Source organism: Pleurodeles waltl, chromosome 4_2, assembly GCF_031143425.1.
Source record: "Pleurodeles waltl isolate 20211129_DDA chromosome 4_2, aPleWal1.hap1.20221129, whole genome shotgun sequence".
NCBI lineage: Eukaryota > Metazoa > Chordata > Amphibia > Caudata > Salamandridae > Pleurodeles > Pleurodeles waltl.
The window spans coordinates 160939904-160964918 of NC_090443.1; the positions used below are offsets into that span (position 1 = coordinate 160939904).

General features: G+C 46.2%; 1 protein-coding gene across 2 annotated transcripts in view; it reads left to right on the forward strand.

The window, feature by feature from the left end:
* Nucleotides 1-25015, forward strand: part of NCKAP1L (NCK associated protein 1 like) — a 1641522-nt gene that overhangs the window by 931926 nt on the left and 684581 nt on the right. For both annotated transcript variants that reach the window (XM_069231027.1, XM_069231028.1), the window contains exon 25: nucleotides 18463-18545. In XM_069231027.1, the coding sequence (XP_069087128.1) occupies nucleotides 18463-18545 (83 nt within the window). The remainder of the gene's footprint in view (nucleotides 1-18462; nucleotides 18546-25015) is intronic.

Genomic DNA, 25015 nt, shown 5'->3' on the forward strand with positions numbered 1-25015 from the left:
GAGAAGCAATACCTGTATTACTTAATACTTGTAGAGGAATTTCCTGCAGGGTAGTGAGAGGAGGCAGTGAACTAAACAGGAGCCCTTGTGGCCTACTGTATAGGACTGGCCCCATGATGTAGTTTGATTAGGTCAATTGAAACAAAGTGTTTGTTTTGAGAACCAGCAAGCGGAGGCAAAATCACAGTTCTGGTACCTTGAATGTCAAGAACTGGCACAAGTGCTCAGTATGATGGCCCAAATTATTTCTTGTCCGTCACCTTCTCTCACACTAGATCCTGACTTTAGGAATCCAGCCAGAAGATGCTGGTTGCTCCTTCACTTTGTCAGTGGCAGAACGTTCGGTAATTTCATTTGAGCTCTCATCTCAGAAGTCTTATAATTCCTGTAAGATGGGTAACATTCATTGATCTCAAAGGGCATGGCTGCCGCCACTGTGCCAGGATTATTGTGATCTGGAATGTTCATCTGGAGCCCAAATAGAACCTCTTAAGGGGTCTGGCATCCTAAAGATCTTCTTGGCATATTATTTGAACACCTCTGGACTCCATAGAGGAGATGGATCCAGCTACGACCTGAGCCTAATAGCTATGAAAGACTTCTTTAACTCACAGTTCTTCCTTTCCACTATCGAATTTCCTTCAGGGTAATAGAGAGACGAATAATCACAGCAACACACAGGGTTCCCATAGTCTAGGACTATGTGATAGAAATGGTCTGGTTTCATTACTGGAAAAATAGGATTATCCATAAGAGACACAAAGGGTTCAGTTACTCCCTGGTACTCTAGTTACGATAGACGTTCCCTCACAGGATCTTTTGCTTCATGTTTAATTGAATATTGTTGTTGCAGTGTGGGCTATAGAGTACAGGTATCATAAGGTAGTAGGAACCCTTATCCCAAACTACATTATTGTGGTATAATTCTGGGGCTTGTGCAAAATCTCAATCTTTGGCATACACATGTTTAACTGCTTCAAGTACAAGAATGGAAAAAGAAGGTAATATTACATCTTCTTCTTGTGGGACTTTTCTAACAAACTCAGGCGGCCATTCTACCTCACCCAAGAGAATGTCATAGGTATATGTTAATTTTTCTCACAAAATTACTTCAATACTACTTGATGTGTCACCCTCAATTTGGATTTCCAGATCATAAAGTCTGTTGAGAAGGCTTACCCGCTGGTGTGGTGTTTTAACCTGAAGAAATACACTATTTGCTCTCAAGTCCAGAAACTCTTGAAGATTTTGACGAACTATTGTGACCTCTGCTACACTCTCTAGCAGTGCAAGTGCCCACATCTTGTTCTGAAGGAGCATTCTCGAGAGATGTGGCATATTTAGCTGAAATACCTGCCCCTTTCTTCTTTTTAAAATTCAATTTTTATTGTGGAAGTTTTGCTTCCGTTTTTATGATGATATCAGATGAACATTGTGGCCCTCATTCTGACCTTGGCGGGCGGCGGAGGCCGCCCGCCAAAGTCCCGCCGTCAGGTTACCGTTCCGCGGTCGAAAGACCGCGGCGGTAATTCTGACTTTCCCGCTGGGCTGGCGGGCGGTCGCCTTCAGACCGGCAGCCAGCCCAGCGGGAAAGAGGCTTCCACGATGAAGCCGGCTCGGAATCGAGCCGGCGGAGTGGAAGCTGTGCGACGGGTGCAGTTGCACCCGTCGGGTATTTCACTGTCTGCGCAGCAGACAGTGAAATACATATAGGGGCCCTCTTACGGGGGCCCCTGCAATGCCCATGCCAGTGGCATGGGCACTGCAGGGGCCCCCAGGGGCCCCGCGACCCCCCCTACCGCCATCCGGATCTCGGCGGTCCGACCGCCGGGATCTGGATGGCGGTAGGGGGGGTCGGAATCCCCGCGGCGGTGCAGCAAGCTGCGCCGCCGCGGAGGATTCAATGGGGCCGCGGTACACTGGCGGGACCCCGCCAGTGGTGCCGGTCCGACCGCGGCTTTACCGCCGCGGTCGGAATCCCCATTGGAGCACCGCCGGCCTGTCGGCGGTGCTCCCGCGGTCCTCCACCCTGGCGGTCAAAGACCGCCAGGGTCAGAATGACCACCTATGAGTCTGTTTTTGGTTTCACATACTCTTCATGCCTGCATTCTGGTCATCCTCCTCTCTCAGAACATTTGTCTGGTGAGTTCTGAAAGGAACAAGAAGGACGTGTATCAGTGTACTGATACCTATCAGGCTAAGTGTATCACAGTTACATAAATTATTAATGCACTTTTCAGTGCGCTGCAGTTGTGGAGATCCACACTGTGTTTTTGTTTTATCTTTATTTTTTTTGTTTGTCCCAGCATCTTTTAGTAGACTTGGATGCTTGTTTGGAAGTATCGGTTTCAGATTTCCCTTGAAACTGTGGCTTATTTAGCCTGCCTCCCATGTGATCTCGACCTATAGAGGTGCGGGGGGAACGCAATCATTTTTGGTAATTCGGGCTCCAGGTCCTCATTAGGAACCTGCCTGAGGTGTTGACGCACTGCCAACACTGCTGCCTCCCCTTTAATATTACTTAATGTAATTAAGGAAACTGTGCCTAAATTGCCAAATAATTTCATCCCCAAGTCCAGGACAGGGGCAGTCCCGTATTCATTTTGAATCTGTTTTAGCAATACAGGCAAAACAACTATTGACGGAATTATGGTATATTTGACAATAAAGACGGTGCCCCATGTGGTACAATCTTAAATAGGGGTAACCATACCAAGTGGTAGACACAATGTGAGAATTTTATGGGCCTCATTACAAGTTTGGCAGTCCACAGATCGCCAAACTTGTGGTGGCGTTTGAAACTCTGCATTTCTGGCAGTCCGACCACCAGATTATGATCCTGGCAGTCGGACCGCCAGGAGACCGCCGCCACCATGAGGATCATAGATCCTAATGGGTTGGCATCAATTAAAGTCGTGGTCAGCCAAACTCTGCACGGCCGTGCAGGTCACAACTTCATTGTCCACCAGCCTTTTCAAGCCAGGATCCCCACCATGAAAAGGCCGGCAGAAAGCCAGTGCTGAAGGCCACGGGGGGCCTGCATTGCCCACGACCATGTCGAGGGCAGTGTAGGAGCCCGACTGCCAGCACTCTCAGAATGCACACTGTCTGCTTTGGCATTCTGAGGGTGCTTGTGTGCGATGACATTGGCCTTGCTCCCTAAGGGAGCTGAGGCCAATGCTGCCACACTGTTTCCACAGGGCGACTGGCAGAAAGATGGTAATAAGACATTTCTGCTGGTCAGTCTGGTGGAAACATCAGACCCCCGCAGACCACGTCCGCAACCTCGGCTTCATCTTGGACCCTCTTCTCACCATGACCAAGCAAGTCAACGCCGTGTCCTCCGCCTGCTTCCTCACTCTCCGCATGCTCCGTAAGATCTTCCGCTGGATCCCCGCCGACACCAGAAAAACCGTGACCCACGCCCTCGTCACGAGCCGCCTGGACTACGGCAACACCCTCTACGCCGGGACCACAGCCAAACTCCAAAACCGCCTGCAACGCATCCAAAACGCCTCGGCCCGCCTCATCCTCGACGTACCCCGCAACAGCCACATCTCCGCACACCTGAGACACCTGCATTGGCTCCCAGTCAGCAAAAGGATCACCTTCCGTCTTCTCACCCACGCACACAAAGCCCTCCACAACAAGGGACCGGAATACCTCAACAGACGCCTCAGCTTCTACGTCCCCACCCGCCCCCTCCGCTCCGCTGGCCTCGCACTTGCTGCCGTCCCTCGCACCCGCCGCTCCACGGCGGGTGGGAGATCTTTCTCCTTCCTGGCGGCCAAGACCTGGAACTCCCTCCCCACCAGCCTCAGGACCACCCAGGACCACTCCGCTTTCCGGAGACTCCTAAAGACTTGGCTGTTCGAGCAGCGATAACCCCCCCTTTCCTCCCTAGCGCCTTGAGACCCGCACGGGTGAGTAGCGCGCTTTATAAATGTTAATGATTTGATTTGATTTGAAACATCGTAATAGGATGAAGGTGAGGCCGCCGGCTTCATTTCCGCATCACCCCAGCTGTATTAGCGATCTCAATCAAGCCCTATGTTTGTCTTGGTGGTCCCTTATGGAGAAACACTGCTTCAAGCTGTTTTTTTTGTGCAATCCAGAACAGAATCTCCTCCCACCTGCTGGGAACCTTACCCATAATTTTGTTAATAGTGACAGGACTAATTGCAGGCACAGCTCAGTATGACTGAACAGCTTGAACAGCCCTCCCTGAGGTAGTTGTTATTGTATGCAAAACAAAGTGTGTTAAACATCTATAAAAACATCTTTATAGTCTAACCAGACATGTGTACAGGGTACGGAGTTCACCAGCATTTAGTGGTTTAGTGGTGCCAAATTTGGGTATGGAGTGTAGGCAACTAGGACAGATCAGGGCGCCCCATCATTGCTAAGGGGATCCAGTCGTGCATTTTGCAGTGCATTTGGAAAACCAATTTTGTTGCTCCTGGAATGGTAATGGTATTTCTAATTGTTGTTAAGGCATGTATTGGTTAGGTGCTGCAGCCTCATTGTCTGTGTGCAATGTTTGTGTATTTGCATCTACTGCAGGAAAATAGACCTATTAATAAAAAATTTCACATTTATATGTTTTGTGAAGGTAACATCTCCACCCATAAGAGTGAATCCCTGTGCCGCTAAATGTGCTGTAACAGCATGTCTACAATTAACCGGAATGTTAATTGCATTTACTGTTTTAAAGAATAGGATTCAGAGAAGGAATACTATAGTGGGGTGATCCTTTTAAAGGTTCAAGCTTGAACAACATTCAGACTAAACTAGGGGTTCCCTAATAGGTTGAGGAGAATTGATCCCTAACACCACAGATGTCTCCACAAAAAGGTGAAAACGGAGACCTTGGGCACATGGAACAACTATTAAAAAGACCCATTAAATAAGTACCTGACCTATAATGTTGGTAGTGCCATGTTATATGGTTCCTATGAATTAAGTAGGACTGTGTATAAGGACAACATAAAGTTCAGGATTTAGGGACTATGCCATCTGCAAATGTTGACAGAGTTCCTAGCTAGCGCCCAGTGTACCATTTGAACCTCTAAACATACCATGTCCCAGATGGTATTTGCAACCTCAAATGTGATTACTCAGATTCCCAAGGAAATCATGGAAACAGATCTACCCTTTCATTGTCACTCTGCGTACCCAAGATTGGTCACAAGAAAGACACAAAAATGTATTTTCAAACATTTATTTCAACAATCATATTCTTGCATAAAAAACATGAACTACAATTATTAGGCAGATGAAACAAAGCATGGTAACCAGCAATACAAAAATGGTGAAAAGATAAATAGTTAAACCATCATAATGTTACTGTGCTGGTACACTTCTATCTATTTTTACCTACACTACTGAGAGCGTAGTGGGGGTACCTTCTGCCAGATCACTTGGGATAGACTAACCCCCATACCTGGGTAATATGTACCGGGAGACCAGGAAGCTGGTCTAGTGTAGTGCAGGCTGTTGTTCTTTGCAGGATGGAGGTCAGAGTCAGCAGGGCTGTATCTCAGTCACAGTTTCCCTACATTCCACAATTCTCCCAGTAGAGGTGCTCCTCTGCCAAACATAGCACAGAGGCAGTTTTTAAAATGAACGTACTCTTCATATTGCATTGTGTCAGAGCGCAGAACTGATTAAATGATATGTCTGCAAGTAAGGAGCTCTCTCAATGGACAATCATAGTACAAATGCATTGCATTAAGTGTGCCCAGCCTTGGACAAACTGTATAGATTGCATGGCAGCAAGGCTTTCAAGGAATAGGCTGCATGTACTGTGTTTTCTCAGTTCTTATTGCGTGAGTGAAAAAATGAGTAAGAAGTCATCATCAGAAAGAATGTGTAATCCAAAATGGAGGCTCCATGCAGGCCCTTTGTGCTCTACCACAATATAGTAAAACTTTACTTACCTAGAGAAACTTACCTTCACAATATTTTGTCCAAGGATATTTTTGATTCCAATATTCTGTATAAACATGGGATAGACACTTATCAAGCAATAGAACCTCTGTCAAGTTCAAAGTTTAGAAAATATGGGCTTTTTTACTAACAGGTCTAAAAAGTTACAGTATGGACAAATGCATAAACTTATGCTACACTTTTTTTAGTGGAAATTAACAGTAATGACAGTTTAACATTAAACTCTCTGGACATCAATACAGGATGCAAGGGAAGTTTTTTATGTTCTTTATGAAATCTCTTATCTGAGCTGTACATTTTGCTGTAGCAGAATATCTCAACAAGTTGCCTCTCTACATAGCTTTAGCAGCTGCCAAAGCATCTGCAGAGAAATGACAGAATCTGATAAGTAATCTGGAATCTGGCAAGTTATCTCGTACATGACCGATCAAAATCTCCTTCTCATTTGAAACTTGGTATTTGGTTGCCATTATTGCCAACAAGGGCTGAGAGGTGGGTGGGAGGGAGTTTACAGTAATTGAAAATCAAGTGCGGTTGTGATCTTTCACCCCACTTCCTAAGGGCCTGATTAGGAGTTTGGCGAACGGGATGACCTGTCCACCGAACTTCCGACGGGGAGGTTGCCGCCATACTGGCTATCTCCCCGCCGGACCCATAACGACTTTCCTGCTGGGCTGACAGGCAGAAACCAATGTTTCTGCCCATCAGCCCTGCGGGAAAGTGGTGGCAGCATTGTCGTCGGCAAATAATCGAGCCAGCTCCAATGCTGCTGATGCAGGGGGCACCAGCACCCTTGCAATGCTCCCTGTCTGCACAGGGTGCTGGACAGGGGGACACAATGGGCAGTGCAGGGGCCCCCCTGTGGCCCCCTGCACCCTTTCTCCACCATCATTTTCATGGCAGTGATACTGCCATGAAAAGGCTGTCAGAGAACCAGGTTGTAATCAGCATTGAGGTGCTGCATGCAGCGCTGCTCTGGCTGATTACGACTTCAGCCTCCATCAGCCCATCAGGATCATTGAAGCCAGTGGAGGCTGCGGTACCCTGGCAGTCTGACCGTCAGGGTCTTAATGTGGTGGCCGGACTGACACAGCAGTGGCGGTCCTGACTGCCACTGCAAGGCTGGTGGTCTCAAGACCGCCAGCTTCGTAAGAGGCCCTAAGACTGTGACATACATATCGGTTATGATGACGTACCATGAACACCTGAAAGAAAAGTATTGTTCTTCAGATTCTGATGAGTTGAATGGGAAACATCAACTGCGTAATGGTTACACATCACATCATATAACATTGCCAGTCCTCTCCAATTGACTTTTCCAGTGTGCATTTCTTATCTTGGGCCGGCCAAGAGCAATATTCCATTCTTCTCTGAGTGTAGTTTTAAACCAACCAAATCCTAGTAAGAGTCTAGATTATTTGACAAAAATGGTTCTTCAAGCTTGGTTTTGGAGCATAGATAGAGCCTAGGATGACTGAAATACCTCAGATATGTAATTTTGCAAAAGCTATACAACCCTCAGTTAATAAATAAGCTATCTGATAATTTAAATGTTTTAAATTCTTATGAGATGCTTACATTTTGCATAATAAATACACACATTTATTAAAATTACAGCACATTTAATTGAAATGTTGGTTAATTTATTAATTAGAATTTATATTTTTAACAAATATCTTGTGGGTGTATAAGCAGCTGATACTTTTTTATAATGAATATAAAATAGTGTAATATTTTTGAATATATGTAACATTTATCTTTTATAAAAAAACGAACCCATAAATAAACCAGACCTCAGTAGACGTACATACCATCCAAATGTTTTCTGGACTGGACTTGGAATAGTAAATCTGTTCCTTCCTCTCACCTCCTTATATATGTACTTTGCACAATGTTTGTGGTACTAGAGTTATAAAAGTAACTTTGCCAACTCCATACACATACACTTTCTCGAGCATTAGCTTAGGCAATATGACCTATCAAAAATAAATATATTTTCCAATTGTTGGGTTAGACTGATGTTAGAAGAGTAAATCTGACACCTCCAATAATATTCACTTTCCCCTGTGCTCCTTGGACTGGGAGGTAGAATAGTAAATCTGACTTCCAAGATATATTCACTTTCTTTAATTTGCTGAATTCGAGTTTGAACATGAAATGTTTTAATTACAATATTTATTTCGAATGTATTTTGTCACAATGTATTACATTTTTGAACGGCTGTTAAAATATAAGATATAAACTGTGGTGTTTACATAGAATACACATATTACTAAATTAAAATTCAATTTTTTTGGACCACAATATTTTTGTATTTGCTGTTTTGGTACCATTCCATTATAAGTATGTAACATCAATATTATTATTGTCAATATTTTGATATTGATTTTATGGAACTGTGTCCTTTTTCTAGTCAGTAATCTGACTCAGACCCTTGCAGTAGTCACATGGCATTTGGACACAATAGTGGAAAAATAATATTGTAATACAAAAATATTGTGTCAAGAGTAAAAATTAAAAAATTTGTTTTAGTTTTAATATTGTAAAAAAATGATGGTCAAAATATCGTTATATGTAATAACATACGTAAGTGATAATTTGCATGTCATTTATTAGAGGTTGTTCAATTGCATATGTAACTTTCTTTTTATTTGTGTTTTAGTAAGATAGTTTAGTAGTTACGAAGCTGGTCAATTTTGTATTTTTAGTTTTGTTAATGTATATAAATAATGGGTTTATACTTTTTTTGTTGTAGCAGGATATTGGGTTTTTATGGGCTAATGGTGTATATTTTAAAGTAAAATATATGTTAATAATTATACTGATATGCATATTATTATTCTACAATTTTAAAAATACGTTTTTTTGCTTCAGTTAATTTTTGTATAACATTAATTAATATGTATATATATATATTATATTTAGGGTATTAGGTGTAATATAGTTTTTAATTAAAAAATAATTTAAAAATTAACAATATTTTTAAAATATTGTAATAAATTAAAATACTTGAAAATATTGGTATATAGCAGTTTCAAAATTTAAAGATTTTCTGGATTTTTATTAAAATATATAGTTTTAAAAAATGATGCTATTATTTTTAAAACATTGAATTTAATAATAAAAAAAATATACTTATGGCAATACATTTAAACCAAAAAATATTTAATTATTAAAAAGTGTACATTGGTAAAAAAATAAAAACATATATTATTATAGATATGATATATAAGTACAATTATTACACATTACTGTAAATACACTTATTAAAATGTATATTTAAAAAAATATAAATATTATAGAAAGTTATATTTATTTTGTTTATAAACTGTGTGTTTTCATTACAATCATATTTTTAATGTTTGAAAAAATTTATCATTTTAATAATAAAAAATATTTATTTTGTGATTGGTGATTTTGGATTATGATTTTATTTCTTTTTTATGGCATAACCTTTAGGAATGGAAGTTTTGTAGTATTTATAATAAAAAATATTATTATTTTGTTATTGTTTGATGTTTAAATGTTTATATATAGGTCTGTATCTTTGAATAGTGTGTGTTTAGATTAAATATTATTGTATTTCATATTTAAGCAATTGTGTGCGTGTATCGGGAATGTTGTTTGTGTTCGTAAAATATTTAATTTGTCTTGGCCTTCTTCAGAATGTTTTAGATTGAAGAGTATATAGTAACATTTAGCATCTAACATGTTCTTCAAATAGCCTTGGATTGGAGCGAGAATAGTCAATGTCACTTCTTTAGTGTCCAACACCTCCACTAATATGATTGGACCGGAGTGGCAACAATAAATGTCACCCCTTTGGTGTCCAACACCTTCCCCAAATATGATTAGATAGGAATGGGATTAGTAAATGTCACCCTTTAGTCCCAACACCTTCCTCAAATGTGTTTAGACTGGAGTGAGAATACTATGGGCCTCATTCCGAGCTTATGTCCTGCAGGACCGCCAAGCTTTAATGGTGATCCCAGTGACATGGAAAGCTTTGCCGTCAGGCAGGTAAGTCGGCCAAAACATGTGGCCACAGGGGGGTACGGCCCCATGGAGGCTGAGACTGGGGCCCAAATGGGCCCCCCAAAAAATATGGGGTTTGGGGTCGCATTGTGTCCCGTGCACAACATGGTGCATGGGCACAGTCCGCCTGTCATGCCAACAGGTAGAGATGCATGGTCAGAAGTAACGTAAGTCAATAATAACTTTATTGCGTGACTACTTAAAATCATTGTAACGATACACAGAAGTAAAACAGGAATCAAAATCAGATGAAGTATATATATAAAATACGTGACCAAAAGTGCATCCCCACATTACAAATCGTCTTCTGCCCATGTATAAAACAATATAGAATGCATGCTTTCAGTGCAAATCATCTACAAACGCTAGGTAAGGTAATGTTAAGAGATATGCTGCCATTGAGAGCTGACATGGTCAGCTTTTGCTTTGGTGAAAATATAGAATGCCTACCTTGTTACAAATCCTTCACTGTAATAAATCAGGCAAAAGGGACTTAAAAAGTAGAAAAAACAAAATTAGAGTGCATAAGTAGTGCGTACCATCATTGCAAATCATCCTCTTGGAGTGAGATAATGCATAGAGGCCTTAGAATAACATTAAAAAGAGATGCTAAAAGTAGTAACAAGTTTAAAATGCATAAACACCATACGTTACATCATTACAGGTCATCTACTTGACCAATGCTAGTGTATTTTACCAATGTACCAAATAATCATGGCAAGAAGGCTAAAGTGTTCTGTGCAATCCATAGTAAAAATGGCCATTAGTAGATTAAAGTGCATTAATTGTGCATACCATCATTACAAATCATCCTCTTGGAGTGAGATGATGCACAGAGGTCTTAGTGCGACATTTACAAAAGATGCAAAAAAAGTAATAACAAATTTAAAACACAAAAACCCATACATGACCTCCTTACAGGATATCTACTAGCCCAATGTTCATGTATTTTACCTATTTTACCTATGCTCCAGATGTTCGCGGCAAGGAGGCTAAAGTGTTCTGTGTAGAAATGGGCATTAGCAAGAAATCAAACGTATGTAACTGTTGGACATTTAATTAACCCCTTCGCTGCCGGGCCTTTTCCCCCTCAGGTGACAGGCCTTTTTTTTTGGCTATGTGGACAGTTCCACTTAGGCCCTCATAACTTTTTGTCCACATAAGCTACCCACACCAAATTTGCATCCTTTTTTCCAACATCCTCGGGATTCTAGAGGTACCCAGACTTTGTGGGTTCCCCTGGAGGAGCCCAAGAAATTAGCCAAAATACAGCAACATTTTTTTTTTTAATGGGGAAAAAGGGCTGCAGAAGAAGGCTTGTGGTTTTTCCCCTGAAAATGGCATCAACAAAGTGTTTATGGTGTTAAAATCACCATCATCCTAACTTTCAGGAACAGGCAGACTTGAATCAGAAAACTACATTTTTCAACACAATTTGGGCATTTTATTGGGACATAACCCATTTTTACTATATTTTGTGCTTTTCGCCTTCTTCCAATTAGTGACAGAAATGGGTGTGAAACCAACGCTGGATCCTGGAAAGCAAAACATTTCTGAAAAGTAGATAAAAATGTAAATTCAGCAAAGGGCCATTTGTGTAGATCCTACAAGGTTTTCCTACAGAAAATAACAGCTGAAATAAAAAATATTGAAATTGAGGTGAAAAAAACAGCCATTTTTCTCCACGTTTTATTCTGTAAATTTTTTCTGCGATATCAGATTTTTTTAAAGCAATATACTGTTACGTCTGCTGGACTCTTTTGGTTGTGGGGATATATAGGGCTTGTAGGTTCATCAAGAACCCTAGGTACCCTGAACCAATAAATGAGCTGCACCTTGCAATGGGTTTAGATTGTATGCCAGGTATACAGCAATTCATTTGCTGAAATATAAAGAGTGAAAAAGAGGTAATAAGGAAACCTTTGTATTTCCAAAATGGGCACAGGATAAGGTGTTGAGAAGCAGTGGTTATTTGCACATCTCTGAACTCTGGGGTGCCCATACTAGCATGTGAATTACAGGGGATTTCTCAAATAGACGTCTTTTTGAACACTGTCTTACATTTGGAAAGAAAAAATGTAGAGCAAGACAAGAGGCAATAATACTTGTTTTGCTATTCTTTGCTATCCCGGTAGGCCTAATGCCCGCAACAGGAAATGCAGCATGGACACATCACATTTTTACACTGAAAACTGACGTGTTTTTTGGAAAGTGCCTAGCTGTGGATTTTGATCTCTAGCTCAGCAGGCACCTAGGAAAACCTACCAAATCTGTGCATTTTTTAAAACTAGACTCCTAGTGAAATTCAGGATAGGGTGACTTGTGGGGCTCTCACCTGGTTCTGTTATTCAGAATCCTTTCCAAACCTCAAAATGTGGCCAAAAAAACACTTTTTCCTCATATTTTGGTAACAGGAAGTTCTGGAATCTGAGAGGAGCCACAAATTTCCTTCCACCCAGCATTCCCCCATGTCTCCTGATAAAAATGGTACCTCACTTGTGCGGGTAGACCTAGTGCCCACGATGGGAAATGTCCCAAAACACACGTGGACACATCACATTTTCCCAAAGAAAATAGAGCTGTTTTTTGCAAAGTGCTTAGCTCTGGATTTTGGCCTCTAGCTCAGCCAGCACCAAGGAAAACCTATCAAACATGTGCATTTCTGAAAACTAGACACCTAGGGGAATTCAAGATGGGGTGACTTGTGGGGATCTCACAAGGTTCTGTTACCCAGAATCCTTTGCAAACCTTAAAAGTTGGCCAAATAAATGCTTTTTCCTCACATTTCGATGACAGAAAGTTCTGGAATCTGAGAGGAGCCACACTTTTCTTCCACCCAGCGTTCTCCCAAGTCTCCCAATAAAAATTGCGTGAGTAGGCCTAGTGACCGCAAAAGGAAATGCCCCAAAACATTATCTGGACGCATCAAAATTATCAAATAGAAAACTACCTGTTTTTGCGGGGGCACCAGCATTTTTTTATTCTGGCCTCAGCAGCCATATAGGGAAATATACCAAACCCAAACATTTCTCAGAACTAGACACGGAGGGAGTCCAGGGAGGTGTGACGCGTGGATCCCCCAGTGTTTTCTTACCCAGAATCCTCAACAAAGCTCAAATTTAGCAAACAAAATCAAATTTTTCCCACATTTCTGTGTGGGATCACCGCACCAGGACAAATTTCCTACCACCCAACATCCCCCTCAGTCTCCTGGTAAAAAAGATACCTCACTTGTGTAGGTGGGCCAAGTTCCTGTCATAGGGAAGAGCCAAAAATCTGTTGAAATTGAGGGGAAACTAAAGCAGATTCCAAAGGGCAGTTTGAAAAAAAAAAATTTTAGCCTGACAAGTGGGGCAGAATTTTTATCGGTATAGCTGCAACAATGCTCGGTGGTAGGAATTTTGTGGATTCCTGCAGATTCCGGCAGGTTTCATCACAAAAATGTGGGAAAAAATTGTGATTTCCAGCAAAATTGGAGTTTTGCAGGGTATTGTAGGTAAGAAACTGGTGCGGGGTGCATGTGAAGCACACCACTCTGGACTCACCCAGATGTTTAGTTTTCAGGTGTGTCTAGGTCTTGTGGATTTTTCTACATGGCAGCAACCTAAAGTCCAAAAAGTGCAGCCCTCCCCATTCCAAGTGGGACAATTTTGAGAGTTAGCCAAGCTCTCATGGCCCAAATGTAAAACCAAAACCAAAAATAATCAAATGTCCTCTTGCTTTCCTTGGGATAACAAGTTTTAGTGTGCAGGGGAGAGCTGAAAGACTGTTATCCCCTTCAGTTGGGATGGGGGAATAACCATTCCCATACTGGTTGGTAGCCACGATTAATTGTCCCATATTCCTACGGGTGGGCAGAGCAACTTTGTCCCCATTTATTTGGGGTGGGTGTATGGCCATACTCCCAGCCTCTTTTGAAAAAAAAAACCAGGCAGATCTGTCCCCAAGGTGGGCAGAAATGGCCTAAAATAATTTTGCTCCCCATCTGTAAAAAAAGAAAAAAAAATCCCTGGTGCCTAGTGGTTTCTGCCCCCCTGTAGGGCAGATCGTCCTAATTAAAATAGGCCGATCTGCCCCCAATGGGGGCAGAAATGGCCTGAAAATAATTCCCCCCCCAAGGGAGCGACCCTTGCCTAAGGGGTCGCTCACCTCATCAATGTAAACAAATAAATAAAAAATCCCTGGTGTTTGGTGGCTTCTGCCCCCTGTGGGGCAATATAGGCCTAATAAAGTTATTGTCCCCTGGGGAGCGACCCTTGCCTAAGGGGTCACTACCCTTATAAAACAAGACAAATAAAAAAATTAAAAAACAATCCCTGGTGTCTAGTGGCTTTGGTCTGCCTAATCAATATAGGCCGATCTGCCCCACTTATTTGCCTCCCTGGGGAACTGCCCTTGCCGAAGAGGCCACTCCCCTTATGTCTCAACACACAAACAAAACAAAAAAAACGAATTCCCTGGTGCCTAGTGGGCATTTCTGCAGCCCGATAGCATCACAATCGGGCTGCAGAAATGCTTGCAGTAACATGAAAGGAAAGCAAAGGCCTTTCCTTTTCTTTCATGCTTCTGCCTGCCCCCTCCTCCGGAACTGAGGAGAAATGCTTAGCATTTCTCTTGGAGGTGACCTCTGATGAGGTCAGCATGCAATTGTGTGCTGACATCATCAGACGCCACTGGGGGGGATCTGGGGGGGTCGGGTAAAAGGGGAAGCCATTCTCCTTCCATCCCTCACAGGGGTGTGTGGGTGGGAGGCCCATGGGAGGAGATCTAGCGCTTCCTCCATGGGACGGGTGCAGGACGAGCTGGTCTCATCCCCGGCACATGGGAACCGTGTGCGAGGACGAGGCCACCTCGCCCCAGGCACCCTACAGGTTAAAGTGGCTTCTTTTCGGGCAGCGCTACCCCTCCTGACCCTAACTCTTGCTGACCCTGTGCTTCCTGGACTACCTTGCCGGCTTCAACAAAGATTTTCCCAAAGCAGGCAAGGTCTATGGGGGCTTCAGCTGTAAACATATACTTCAGGGCCTGTTTGCATATCTTCAACCCATATTTCAGAAATAGAGGCTTTAGTAATAAACGTCTCTGTGAGGCCAATCCCAGACAGCAGCATAAAAGATGGATTACTGATTTAGTGTGATACTTACACACGGTGCATTGTTGCTGGAAACCATGTTTAGACTTCCACTGACGTTTGGTGCATGGGCACAGTCCGCCTGTTGTGCCAACAGGTAAGGATGCTTAGCCTGCAGGAGCTCCATTATACTGCCCTTTGCCTCCCCTGCCAGGCATGCCAGCCCCATGGGGAACTCGTAATCTGGCGGTCTTGGGACCCTCGGCCGGGGACTGTTCGAATGACCTCCACCATGGAAGTCCGGCAGGTCAACCGTCAAACTCGTAATGAGGCCCTAAATGTCACACCCTTAGGGCCTCATTTCGACTTTGGCTGTCCCACCACGGGACCTCCAAAGCTGTTGGGAGGATGCCACCACTGTGGTTGTGGTGTCCCTCCTGCCCTATTACAATGTTGCCGCCGGTCTGATCAGCATGAACATTGCAATAAAGCATTCCTGCCGGTCAACAGTGCTATGAGATAGCACTCGCCTCTCTTAAAGGAGCAGACTGCTATCTCGTAGCACAAAGGGGGCCGAACAGCACCCTCATAATGCACACTGTCTGCAAAGTAGACAGTGTGCATTCTGATGGTGTTGGGCAAGCTGCTGCATGTCTATGCCATGGGCATGGGCAGTGCAGGGGCACCCCTGTGGCCCCCAGCACATCATCAGCCTTTCCATATTGGTGAGACCCCCATGGAAAGGCTGGTGGTGAGGAGAGCTGTAATCAATCAGGCAGCACGGAGTTCAGCGCCTCCCTGGCTGAGTACAACTCGGACTGCTGTCATGTAGTCGGGAACCATGTTCCCGGTGGGGACAGCAGTCTCCTGGTGGGTGCACCCGCCAATGTTGTAATTGGGCGGTCAGACCTGCTGGAGGGCGGCAGTCCGACCGTCAATGTGAGTGTGGCAGTCCTCGGACTGCTACACTTGTACTGTGGCCCTCAGTGTCCAAAACTTTCCCCCATTATGGTTATATTGAATTGGAAATAGTAAATGTCACCCCTTTAGTGTTCAACACCTTCACCCGATCTGGTTAGACTCAAGTGGGAATAGTAAATTGTCATCCTTTAGTGTCCAACAACTTCCCTCAACATGTTTAGACTGGATTTGGAATAGTAAATGTCACCCCTTTAGTGTCCAACACCTTCCCAAAGTATGGTTAGACTGGAGTGGGAATAGTAAATGTCACCTCTTTAGTGCTCAATACCTTCCCCCAGTATGGTTAAAATGGAGTGAGAATAGTAAATTTCACTGCCAGGAGTCTACCAGGGACTAGCAGGGTGATCTGTCAGAGGACTAGATAGGTGAGACTGGGACAAGACAGGATAATGGGTTTGTGTGTGTACGTGTGGTCTCTGAAGGGAATCCGGACAAGAGAGTACATAAAGGTTGTAAAGGAAGCGGGAAAGAAGCAGAGGACTGAACCAGGTTGGAACCGGCAATGAATAGGTAACTGTAAGTCTGCAGGAAAAACACAGGTACTAACAACTGGAAGGTAAAGCAGGTAAACAATAGCCAAACTATGTTATAACTTTGTCTGCACCTCAGAAATGACCTTTCTGTGAGGGGAAAACATCTTATTTGAAACAAACGGAGCAGATTAATCTCACAGAGTTCTGGGAGATACTGAGCAACTCCTTTATCAAAAGAGCACTAGGTGGCTCTCTGTATCAAAGGCACAAGCTTTGGAATCTAACTGGCAGCCTTGGAAGCAATGCAAATCAGGATAATAATACAAGATGGAACAACAGGGACTAGGACAAAGAACACCAGAATAGAAACTGGGCTCAGGCAAAATCAGGACTGGAATCAGGGTCAGGAACAGGACTGAAATTCTGAAAATAAAGGTAGGAAAGATCAAACTTAAAAAAGGCAAGACAGAAATATGCAGACAACTAGCAACACAGAATTCAAGGCAATGAGCCTGCATATAACGGGGCAGCTCAAGAGGAGGGAAGGCATTAGACTGTGAACTATGGCTAACACAGGAATAAGGATGCAGGAAAACAAGGGACAGAAACAGATACTACAAATAGTCAAAAACAGGAAACTGGGTCGACGGTAAAGAGAAAATGGAATCAAAATACAAGCCTGTGATCACAGCAGGAACCCAACAGAGCACAAGGAGTCTCAGCAGAAGCCAGTTGCAAACCACAACAGTCTGTGGCCACAGGGCTGAAACAGCTGTAGGTTCAGGGGGGAGAACAGGTGCAGGGAGAGAGCCAGGTGCAAGGAATTAACCAGGTGTAGTGAATCAGGGAACCACTAATGAAAGGAAGGCTCAACTGGGGCTTGAAGAAGGGAGGTCCAGGGGAACTGGGAGAAACAAGACAGGGAATAGGAAAGCCTGGAATGGAGTATGGATCAGAGCAAACATCGAGAATGGTCCAGAATGCAAACATAAAGGGGTCAGAATAACAGTAGGATCCAAGAACCAAACTAGTGAACAGGAAGCCACCACCAGGACGTGATCTAGGATGGGTGTGAAGAAAGAGAGACCTACAAGGATCATAATGCATCAGGGACATGGAACAGAAACCTAGACTAAAAGGTGAAGCAAAAGTAAGGCCCATATTATGAGTTTGGCAGTCCGACTGCTGGACTGCCAATACGATGGTGCGGAGGAGGCCTCCACTGGGCCAGCCGGTGGACACAGTGCGGCGGCATTGGCTCTCAGGGAAAGCCATGACCAATGCCACCGCACTGTGTGCGTCAGCAGCACACTAGGAACGCGCACTGTTCGCCATACAGTGGCCAGACAGTGCGCATTCCGAGTGTGCTGAAGGCGGCCCCCCTGCACTGTCCATGCCATGCCATGGGCATGGGCAGTGCAGGGGCCCCTGTGTGGCCTTGTCCCTGCCTCTCCACTGGCCGTTCCATATTGGGGTCCCCTCCTGCTTCCTCATTGCTGTCATTGTATCTATTGTAGTAGAGTAACAGTATAAATATATGCAATATTCCAAAGTTTGTTCATTTGTTACATGCATGTAAAGTTATGCAACTATTTTTGTTTGTTATACGGCCATGGAAAGGCCATCGGAAAAGCAGGGAAGGGGCCAGAGGGGACCCTTCACAGCTCATACCTATGGCATTGGCAATGCAGGGGTCCCCTGTCAGCACTCTCGGAATGCACACTGTCTGCCGTGGCAGACTGCGCATTCTGAGTGTGCTGCCGCAGTATGTCTGCCGCCGGCCCGGTGGGGAGTTTGTAATATGGCGGTGGGGAGGCTGCTGGCTTGGCGGCCGCCTCCCCACCATCGTCTTGGCAGTCCAGCAGTCGGACCGCCTACATTGTAATTAGGCCCTAAATTGTGAAACTGCTTCTAGAGTACTGGAATAAAATACTATTATGTTTTTCCACTTAGCTGCAGAGAATGTGATGAAGAGAATGACCATCATTGGTGTAATTCTTTCTTTCCGCTCCATGGCACAAGAAGGACTGCGAGAGGTATGTACAGAGCTATAGCAAATTAAATACTTTGGTCTCTTGAATTTATTGTGCAGAGTTTTATGTTCCCCAACCAATTGCTTCAAACCTGATGAGTGATCATGCTCTGACGCAGAGTACTCTTGATTGCAATGCAGAGGAGATAAACTAAATGAACCTGCCCTCTCCAAGAGGTAGCGCCTGAATCACTACTTCATCAAGGTTTGTGGTTTTTCGTCCTTAATGGGGGAAACACGGCCGCTGCATTTGAGTTTTTCAATCAATCAATCAATCACAGACATTTATAGAGCGCGCTACTTACCCAGAAGGGTTCCAAGGCGCTGAGGGGGGGGGGGGTGACTGCTACTGCTCGAAAAGCCAGGTCTTGAGGAGTCTTCTGAAGGCGAGTAGGTCTTGAGTCTGTCGGAGGTAGGTAGGGAGTGTGTTCCAGGTCTTGGCGGCGAGGTAGGAGAAAGATCTGCCGCCGGAGGTGGTTCGCTGGATGCGGGGGATGGTGGCGAGGGCGAGACTCGCGGATCGCAGTTGGTGGGCCGGCGTGTAGAAATTTAGTCTGTTGTTGAGGTAGGTGGGGCCGGCGTTGTGGAGTGCTTTGTGTGCGTGGATGAGGAGCTTGAAGGTGACCCTCTTGTCGACGGGAAGCCAGTGGAGCTCTTTGAGGTGGGGGGTGATGTGGCTGTGGCGGGGTGCGTTGGTGATGAATCGGGCAGAGGCGTTTTGGATGCGTTGAAGTCGTTGGAGGTGTTTTGCAGGGATACCTGCATAGAGTGCGTTACCGTAGTCCAATCTGCTACTGACGAGGGCGTGGGTCACTGTCTTCCTGGTGTCGGTCGGGATCCACTTGTAGATCCTGCGGAGGGTGCGGAGGGTGTTGTAGCAGGAGGAGGTGACGGCGCTGACTTGTCTGTCCATGAAGAGTGCGGAGTCGAGGATGAATCCCAAGTTGCGGGCGTGGTCGGTGGGCGTTGGAGCTGTTCCAAGGGTGGTGGGCCACCACGAGTCATCCCAGGCGGAGGGGGATGTCCCGAGGATGAGGATTTCTGTCTTGTCGGTGTTCAGTTTCAGGCGGCTATTTCTCATCCAGTCGGCGATTGCTTTCATTCCTTCGTGGAGGTTGGCTTTGGCGGTGGCGGGGTCGTTGGTGAGGGAGAGGATGAGCTGGGTGTCGTCGGCGTAGGTGATGATGTTGAGGTTGTGACGGCGGGCCACTTGTGCGAGGGGGGCCATGTAAATGTTGAACAGCGTCGGGCTCAGGGAGGAGCCCTGGGGGACGCCGCAGATGATGTTGTTGGCTTCTGAGCGGAAGGGTGGGAGGCGGACGGTCTGTGTTCTGCCGGAGAGGAAGGATGAGGTCCAGGCTAGGGCTTTTTCATGTATTCCGGCTTTTTGGAGGCGTGATAGTAGGGTGCGGTGGCAGACTTTGTCGAAGGCCGCTGAGAAGCCTAGGAGGATGAGGGCGGAGCTTTCGCCGTGGTCGAGTTAGCGTCTGATGTAATCTGTGGCGGCGATGAGGGCGGTCTTGGTGCTGTGGTTGCGTCTGAATCCGGTTTGTGAGGGGTCGAGGATGTTGTTGTCTTCGATGTGGCGTGTCAGTTGAAGGTTGACAATCTTTTCTGCGACTTTCGCTGGGTAGGGGAGGAGGGAGATTGGGCGGAAGTTCTTGAGGTCCTTGGGGTCGGCTTTGGGTTTCTTGAGGAGGGCGTTGATGTCTGCGTGCTTCCAGCTTTCCGGGAAGGTGCCTGTTTCGAAGGAGGCGTTGATGATCTTGCGGAGTTGGGGCGCGATGATAGAGTCGGCTTTGTTGAAGAAGTGGTGGGGGCAGGGGTCAGTCGGTGATCCGGAGTGGATGGAGTTCATGATTTTGCGCGTTGTGTCGTCGTCGACGTTGGACCAGGCGGTGATGGGGTTGGCGATGCTTGGGTTCGAGGCGGTGACGGGGGTGGGCGTGGTCGGGATGTTGAAGCTGCTGTGGATGTCGGCGATCTAGCTGTGGAAAAAAGCGGCGAGGGAGTCGCAGAGTTCCTGAGAGGGCGGGATGTCGTTGACGTTGGCGCTGGGGGTGGATAGTTCCTTTACGATGCGGAAGAGCTCTTTGCTGTCGTGTGCGTTGTTGTCTAGGCGGTCTTTGAAGGAGGACCTCTTGGTGGTCCTGATGAGGTGGTGGTGTCGGCGGGTGGTGTCTTTGAGGGTTGCGTGGTTGTCCGGTGTGCATTCTTGGAGCCATTTCTTTTCCAGTTTCCTGCAGGCGCGTTTGGAGGCCAGGAGTTCGTCGGTAAACCAGGAGGCTTTCTTTCTGGTGAGGTTGCTGGGGGGTTTCTTCAGCGGGGCGAGGATGTTGGTGCAGTTTTGATCCATTGTCTGAGGCCGCGTTGTCCGGGTCGGTGGGCTCGCTCGGCGGGTTCTGGGAGAGGGTGCTGAGAAGTTGTTCTTCGGTGACTTTGCCCCAGCTGCGGCGGGGGAGTTGGCGGCTGTGGTGGTGTGCGGTGTTTTTGCTGTAGGTGAAGTGAATGCAGTGGTGGTCGGTCCAGTAGGGTTCGGTGGTGTCGTTGAAGGTAACGTGGAGAAGATGGCATCCAGTGTGTGTCCGGTGGCGTGGGTTGGTGAAGTGATGAGTTGTCTGAGTCCGAGGTTCGTGAGGTTGCTGATCAGCGTGGTGGAGTTGTGGTCGTTGTTGTTCTCGAGGTGAAAGTTGAGGTCCCCGAGGAGGATGTAGTCCGTGGAGGTGAGTGCGTGGGTGCTTGCGAGGTCGGTGATAGCGTTGCAGAACTGGGCCCGTGGTCCGGGGGGTCTGTAGACGAGCGTTCCTCTGAGGGTGGTGTTGGGGTCGGTGTGGATCCGGAAGTGTAGAAGCTCGGTGGTGTTGAAGTGGTCGTCGGTGTGGGTGGTGATCTTGAGGGTGGACTTGTGGATGATGGCGAGTCCTCCTCCGTAGCCGTTGGTGCGGTCCCTGCGGGAGATCTTGTATCCGTCTGGGATGGCGATGTCTGGCGCAGATGAGTCGTTCCACCATGTCTCGGTCAGGAAGGCTACGTCCGGGGCGGTGCTGTCGAGCAGGTCCCATAGTTCCACGGCATGTTTGCGTGCGGAGCGGGTGTTGAGGAGTATGCAGCGGAGGTGGTTCGGTCTGGTGGTTGTTGGTTTTGGGGTTCGGTCGCAGGTGGAGTGGCAGATGCGGCAGGCGAAAGGTCCGTGGGTGTGCTTCGGGGCGTCTTGGTAGCAGTGTTGGTCTCGGCCGTTGTTGAGTGCGTGGAGGGAAGCGTCGTCGTAGCTGAGACTGGGCGGTGTGCGGAGTGCGAGGTCCAGGGGTTCTGGCGCTGGGCGCGGGCCAGGCGCAGACGGGCGCAGACGGGCTTGCCTCTGGCGCGCCTCCGGCGTGCCATCGGCGTGGTCGCGCAGCAACCTGCATTAAGAGGGGGTGGAGGGAGGGAGGAGGAGCTGGGGGTGGGAGGGGGGGGAAAAACGGGCGAGGGAGCGGCGAGTAGGGAGGGGGGGTGAGAAAAATAACGCTAGGTAGCTAGAGGGAAGGGGGAGGTGGGAGGGCAGGGGGTGTAGGGTAGGAGAAAAAAGTCAGGGAAGCGGCCGGATGGCGCTGGATTGGGGGCGGGGGGGGTCAGAGGAGGAGGGAGATGCGCAAGGGGAGAGAGCAAGAAGCGGAACAAGCACACAGAGAGGACAAAAATAAAGAGACTACTAGTTAACAGATACAGATACTAGGACAACCAGAGGCAGCACAAAGGGCACGGATTGAATAACAGTGACAACGTGATTATAATATAGAGAATACAGTGGGCATAACAGGGAGAGACGGTGAGGAAACAGACACAACAGAAGCAAACCTTACTGCCCACCACTGGGCCACCAGGGATGAGGCGCAGGCGGGGGCCTGCGGGTGGAGGAGGGCCTCGAACACGGGCAGCAGCGGCAGTCAGGGACAGAGCACCTGCAGAGTGCGCTGTGCGGCGGGGGGAGCGTTCTGTCCTGACAACAAGGTCAGAGAACAGTTTTTGGGATTATTTTGACGGTTGCGAAACAAGATTTTCTACTGGATTGAAATTACGAGCTGTTGATTAATGTCCGCACAACACAATTTCCCTCTGATGAAGTTTGGTACTTCAAACCTGCCATCTTTAATAGGGGGAAAAGAAAAAGAAAATTGTGATACATGCAGACATAGGTGTGGTTATAATCTTTCTTCACATTGAATTCCCCATTGTTCTGTTAAGCAATTGGAATCAGCCTATTTAGTATTCCTACTGAATAGAATACCTCACTCCGGGTGATTGGTATTTACTCCGGACGGTATATACCCGCTGAGTACTGTTTCACTTAAAATCAGGACCAAATATTCTGAATGGGTCTATCTCCCTAGTGAATGAAAAATGAATGAATGAAAATGCATTCATAAAGTTTACTGGTGGTTTTTGGTGATATAATTTTGCTAGAACAGGGTGATACCAGTATTGAGAGACAGCAGCTTTCACAGATTTTCTAGTAGTGAATGCCAGGTCCTTACCTATTTACAGAAGAGTTTGAGGATGGGCTTCGATTCGATGGTGGTCGATAAAGAATTCAAAATTTTGGAGTCAAAGTAAAAAACGAATCTCATCACCCCCCCCCCCCCCCCACCACCACCACCACCACCACTCTTCCACAACAAGCAACAGCGGAGAGTGGGGATACTAAAAAGGCAGGCATATCCAGATTGTAAATTACGCAAATGAGCATATCTAGAAAGTGGGGTTGCTGGAAATTAGGATATTTTGCTGGACTACTCGATGGCAGATGCTAATGCATTTAAAAACAAACACTGACAATGTCAATAGACCTGGCTTTGATGGGCTTTGATTGCCACTCACACACCATTCACCCTGTCCTCACACACTGCCCACCCTACCCTCACACATCACTCACCCTGCTCTTATATATCATTCACCTAACATACACGCATTGCTCAGCTACATTCTCATGCAGTGCAGACCCTCACCTCACACACCACTCACCCTAATCCCTCACACACTGCTCACCTTGCTCTCTCACACCACTAAACCCCATACTCACACACTTCTCAAATTGCACTCACACACCTCTCAAATTAATCACATACCTCTCAAATTGCACTCACACCTCTCACATCCTGTACTCGCAAAACTCTCCCCCTGCACCCACCCATCTCTCATCCTGCACTCACCCACCTACTCACATACCTCACTCTACATTCACACACTAACATACCATTACTACTGATCGCTCACCCTGACTCACACACTGCTCACCATGCATACTCACGCATCATTTGCCCTGAACTCAGACACTTCTCATCCTGCTGTCAGACACCACTCATTCTACACATTCATTCACTGCTCACTCGGCACACTCACTAAAAACTGACATCACTTATTCTACACTTATCCTGTGGTCACACGGCGGTACCCTTCATTCTTGCACTACACATTCTATGGACAATCAACACTCATCTACCACTCATGCTACATGCACCAACCTCTCATCAACCTCTCACATTCTACCCATTACTCACCCTGCACCTAGACACCACTCACCCCAAAGCCAGACACTGGTCAGTCTGCACTCAAATACAACTCACACACTCTGCCATGCATTCAAATCCCACTAAAACACCACTTACACTGACTGCTAACCTTTCACTCACCCACCTCTCACTCTCAATACTCACAGCTGTCTCTCTGCCCTCACACACTGCTCAGCCTTACACACATACCACTCACACTACACACACTGCTCATATTGCATGCTCTCACACTACAAACTCTACCCACACCCTGCACAATTGCAGATTGTTCACCCTGCACACTTGCACACTGCTCACCCTGCACACTCTCACACCTTAAATTACACTCACACACCTCAGACCCTGTACTCATGCAATGCTCATTCTATACTCACCCACCCATCAATTTGCACCCAACTGCCTGCTTACATTGCTTCTACCCTGCACTGACACACCACTCACATTGACTTCTCACCCTGCCTCACACACCATTCACCCTGCAATCGGACACTTCTTACCCTACACTGAGTCACAGCTCATCTTGTACTCAGTCACTGTCCATTTTACATACTGACATACTGCTCATTCGGCACACCCAACAGACACAGGTTTACAAATGCACTGCTTAATCTGCACACAGACACCGCTCACCTTTGACTTAAGACACCACTTACCCTGCAGTCAAGACACAGCTCACCCTGCACTCAGAAACTACTCACCCTACATCCATACACCTCTTATCTTGCACACACATCTTTCACCACGCACACTTACCCACCATCCGTTCTGCATACTCATTGCTCACACTGCACATAGCTTTGACCCTACAAATTCTCACCATTCACCCTGCACACAGTGTGCTCACCCTGCATCCACACACTGCTCACCCTGCACTCATACACTGCTCACATTTTGCACAGACACCACTCACCTTGCCCTTGGGCAC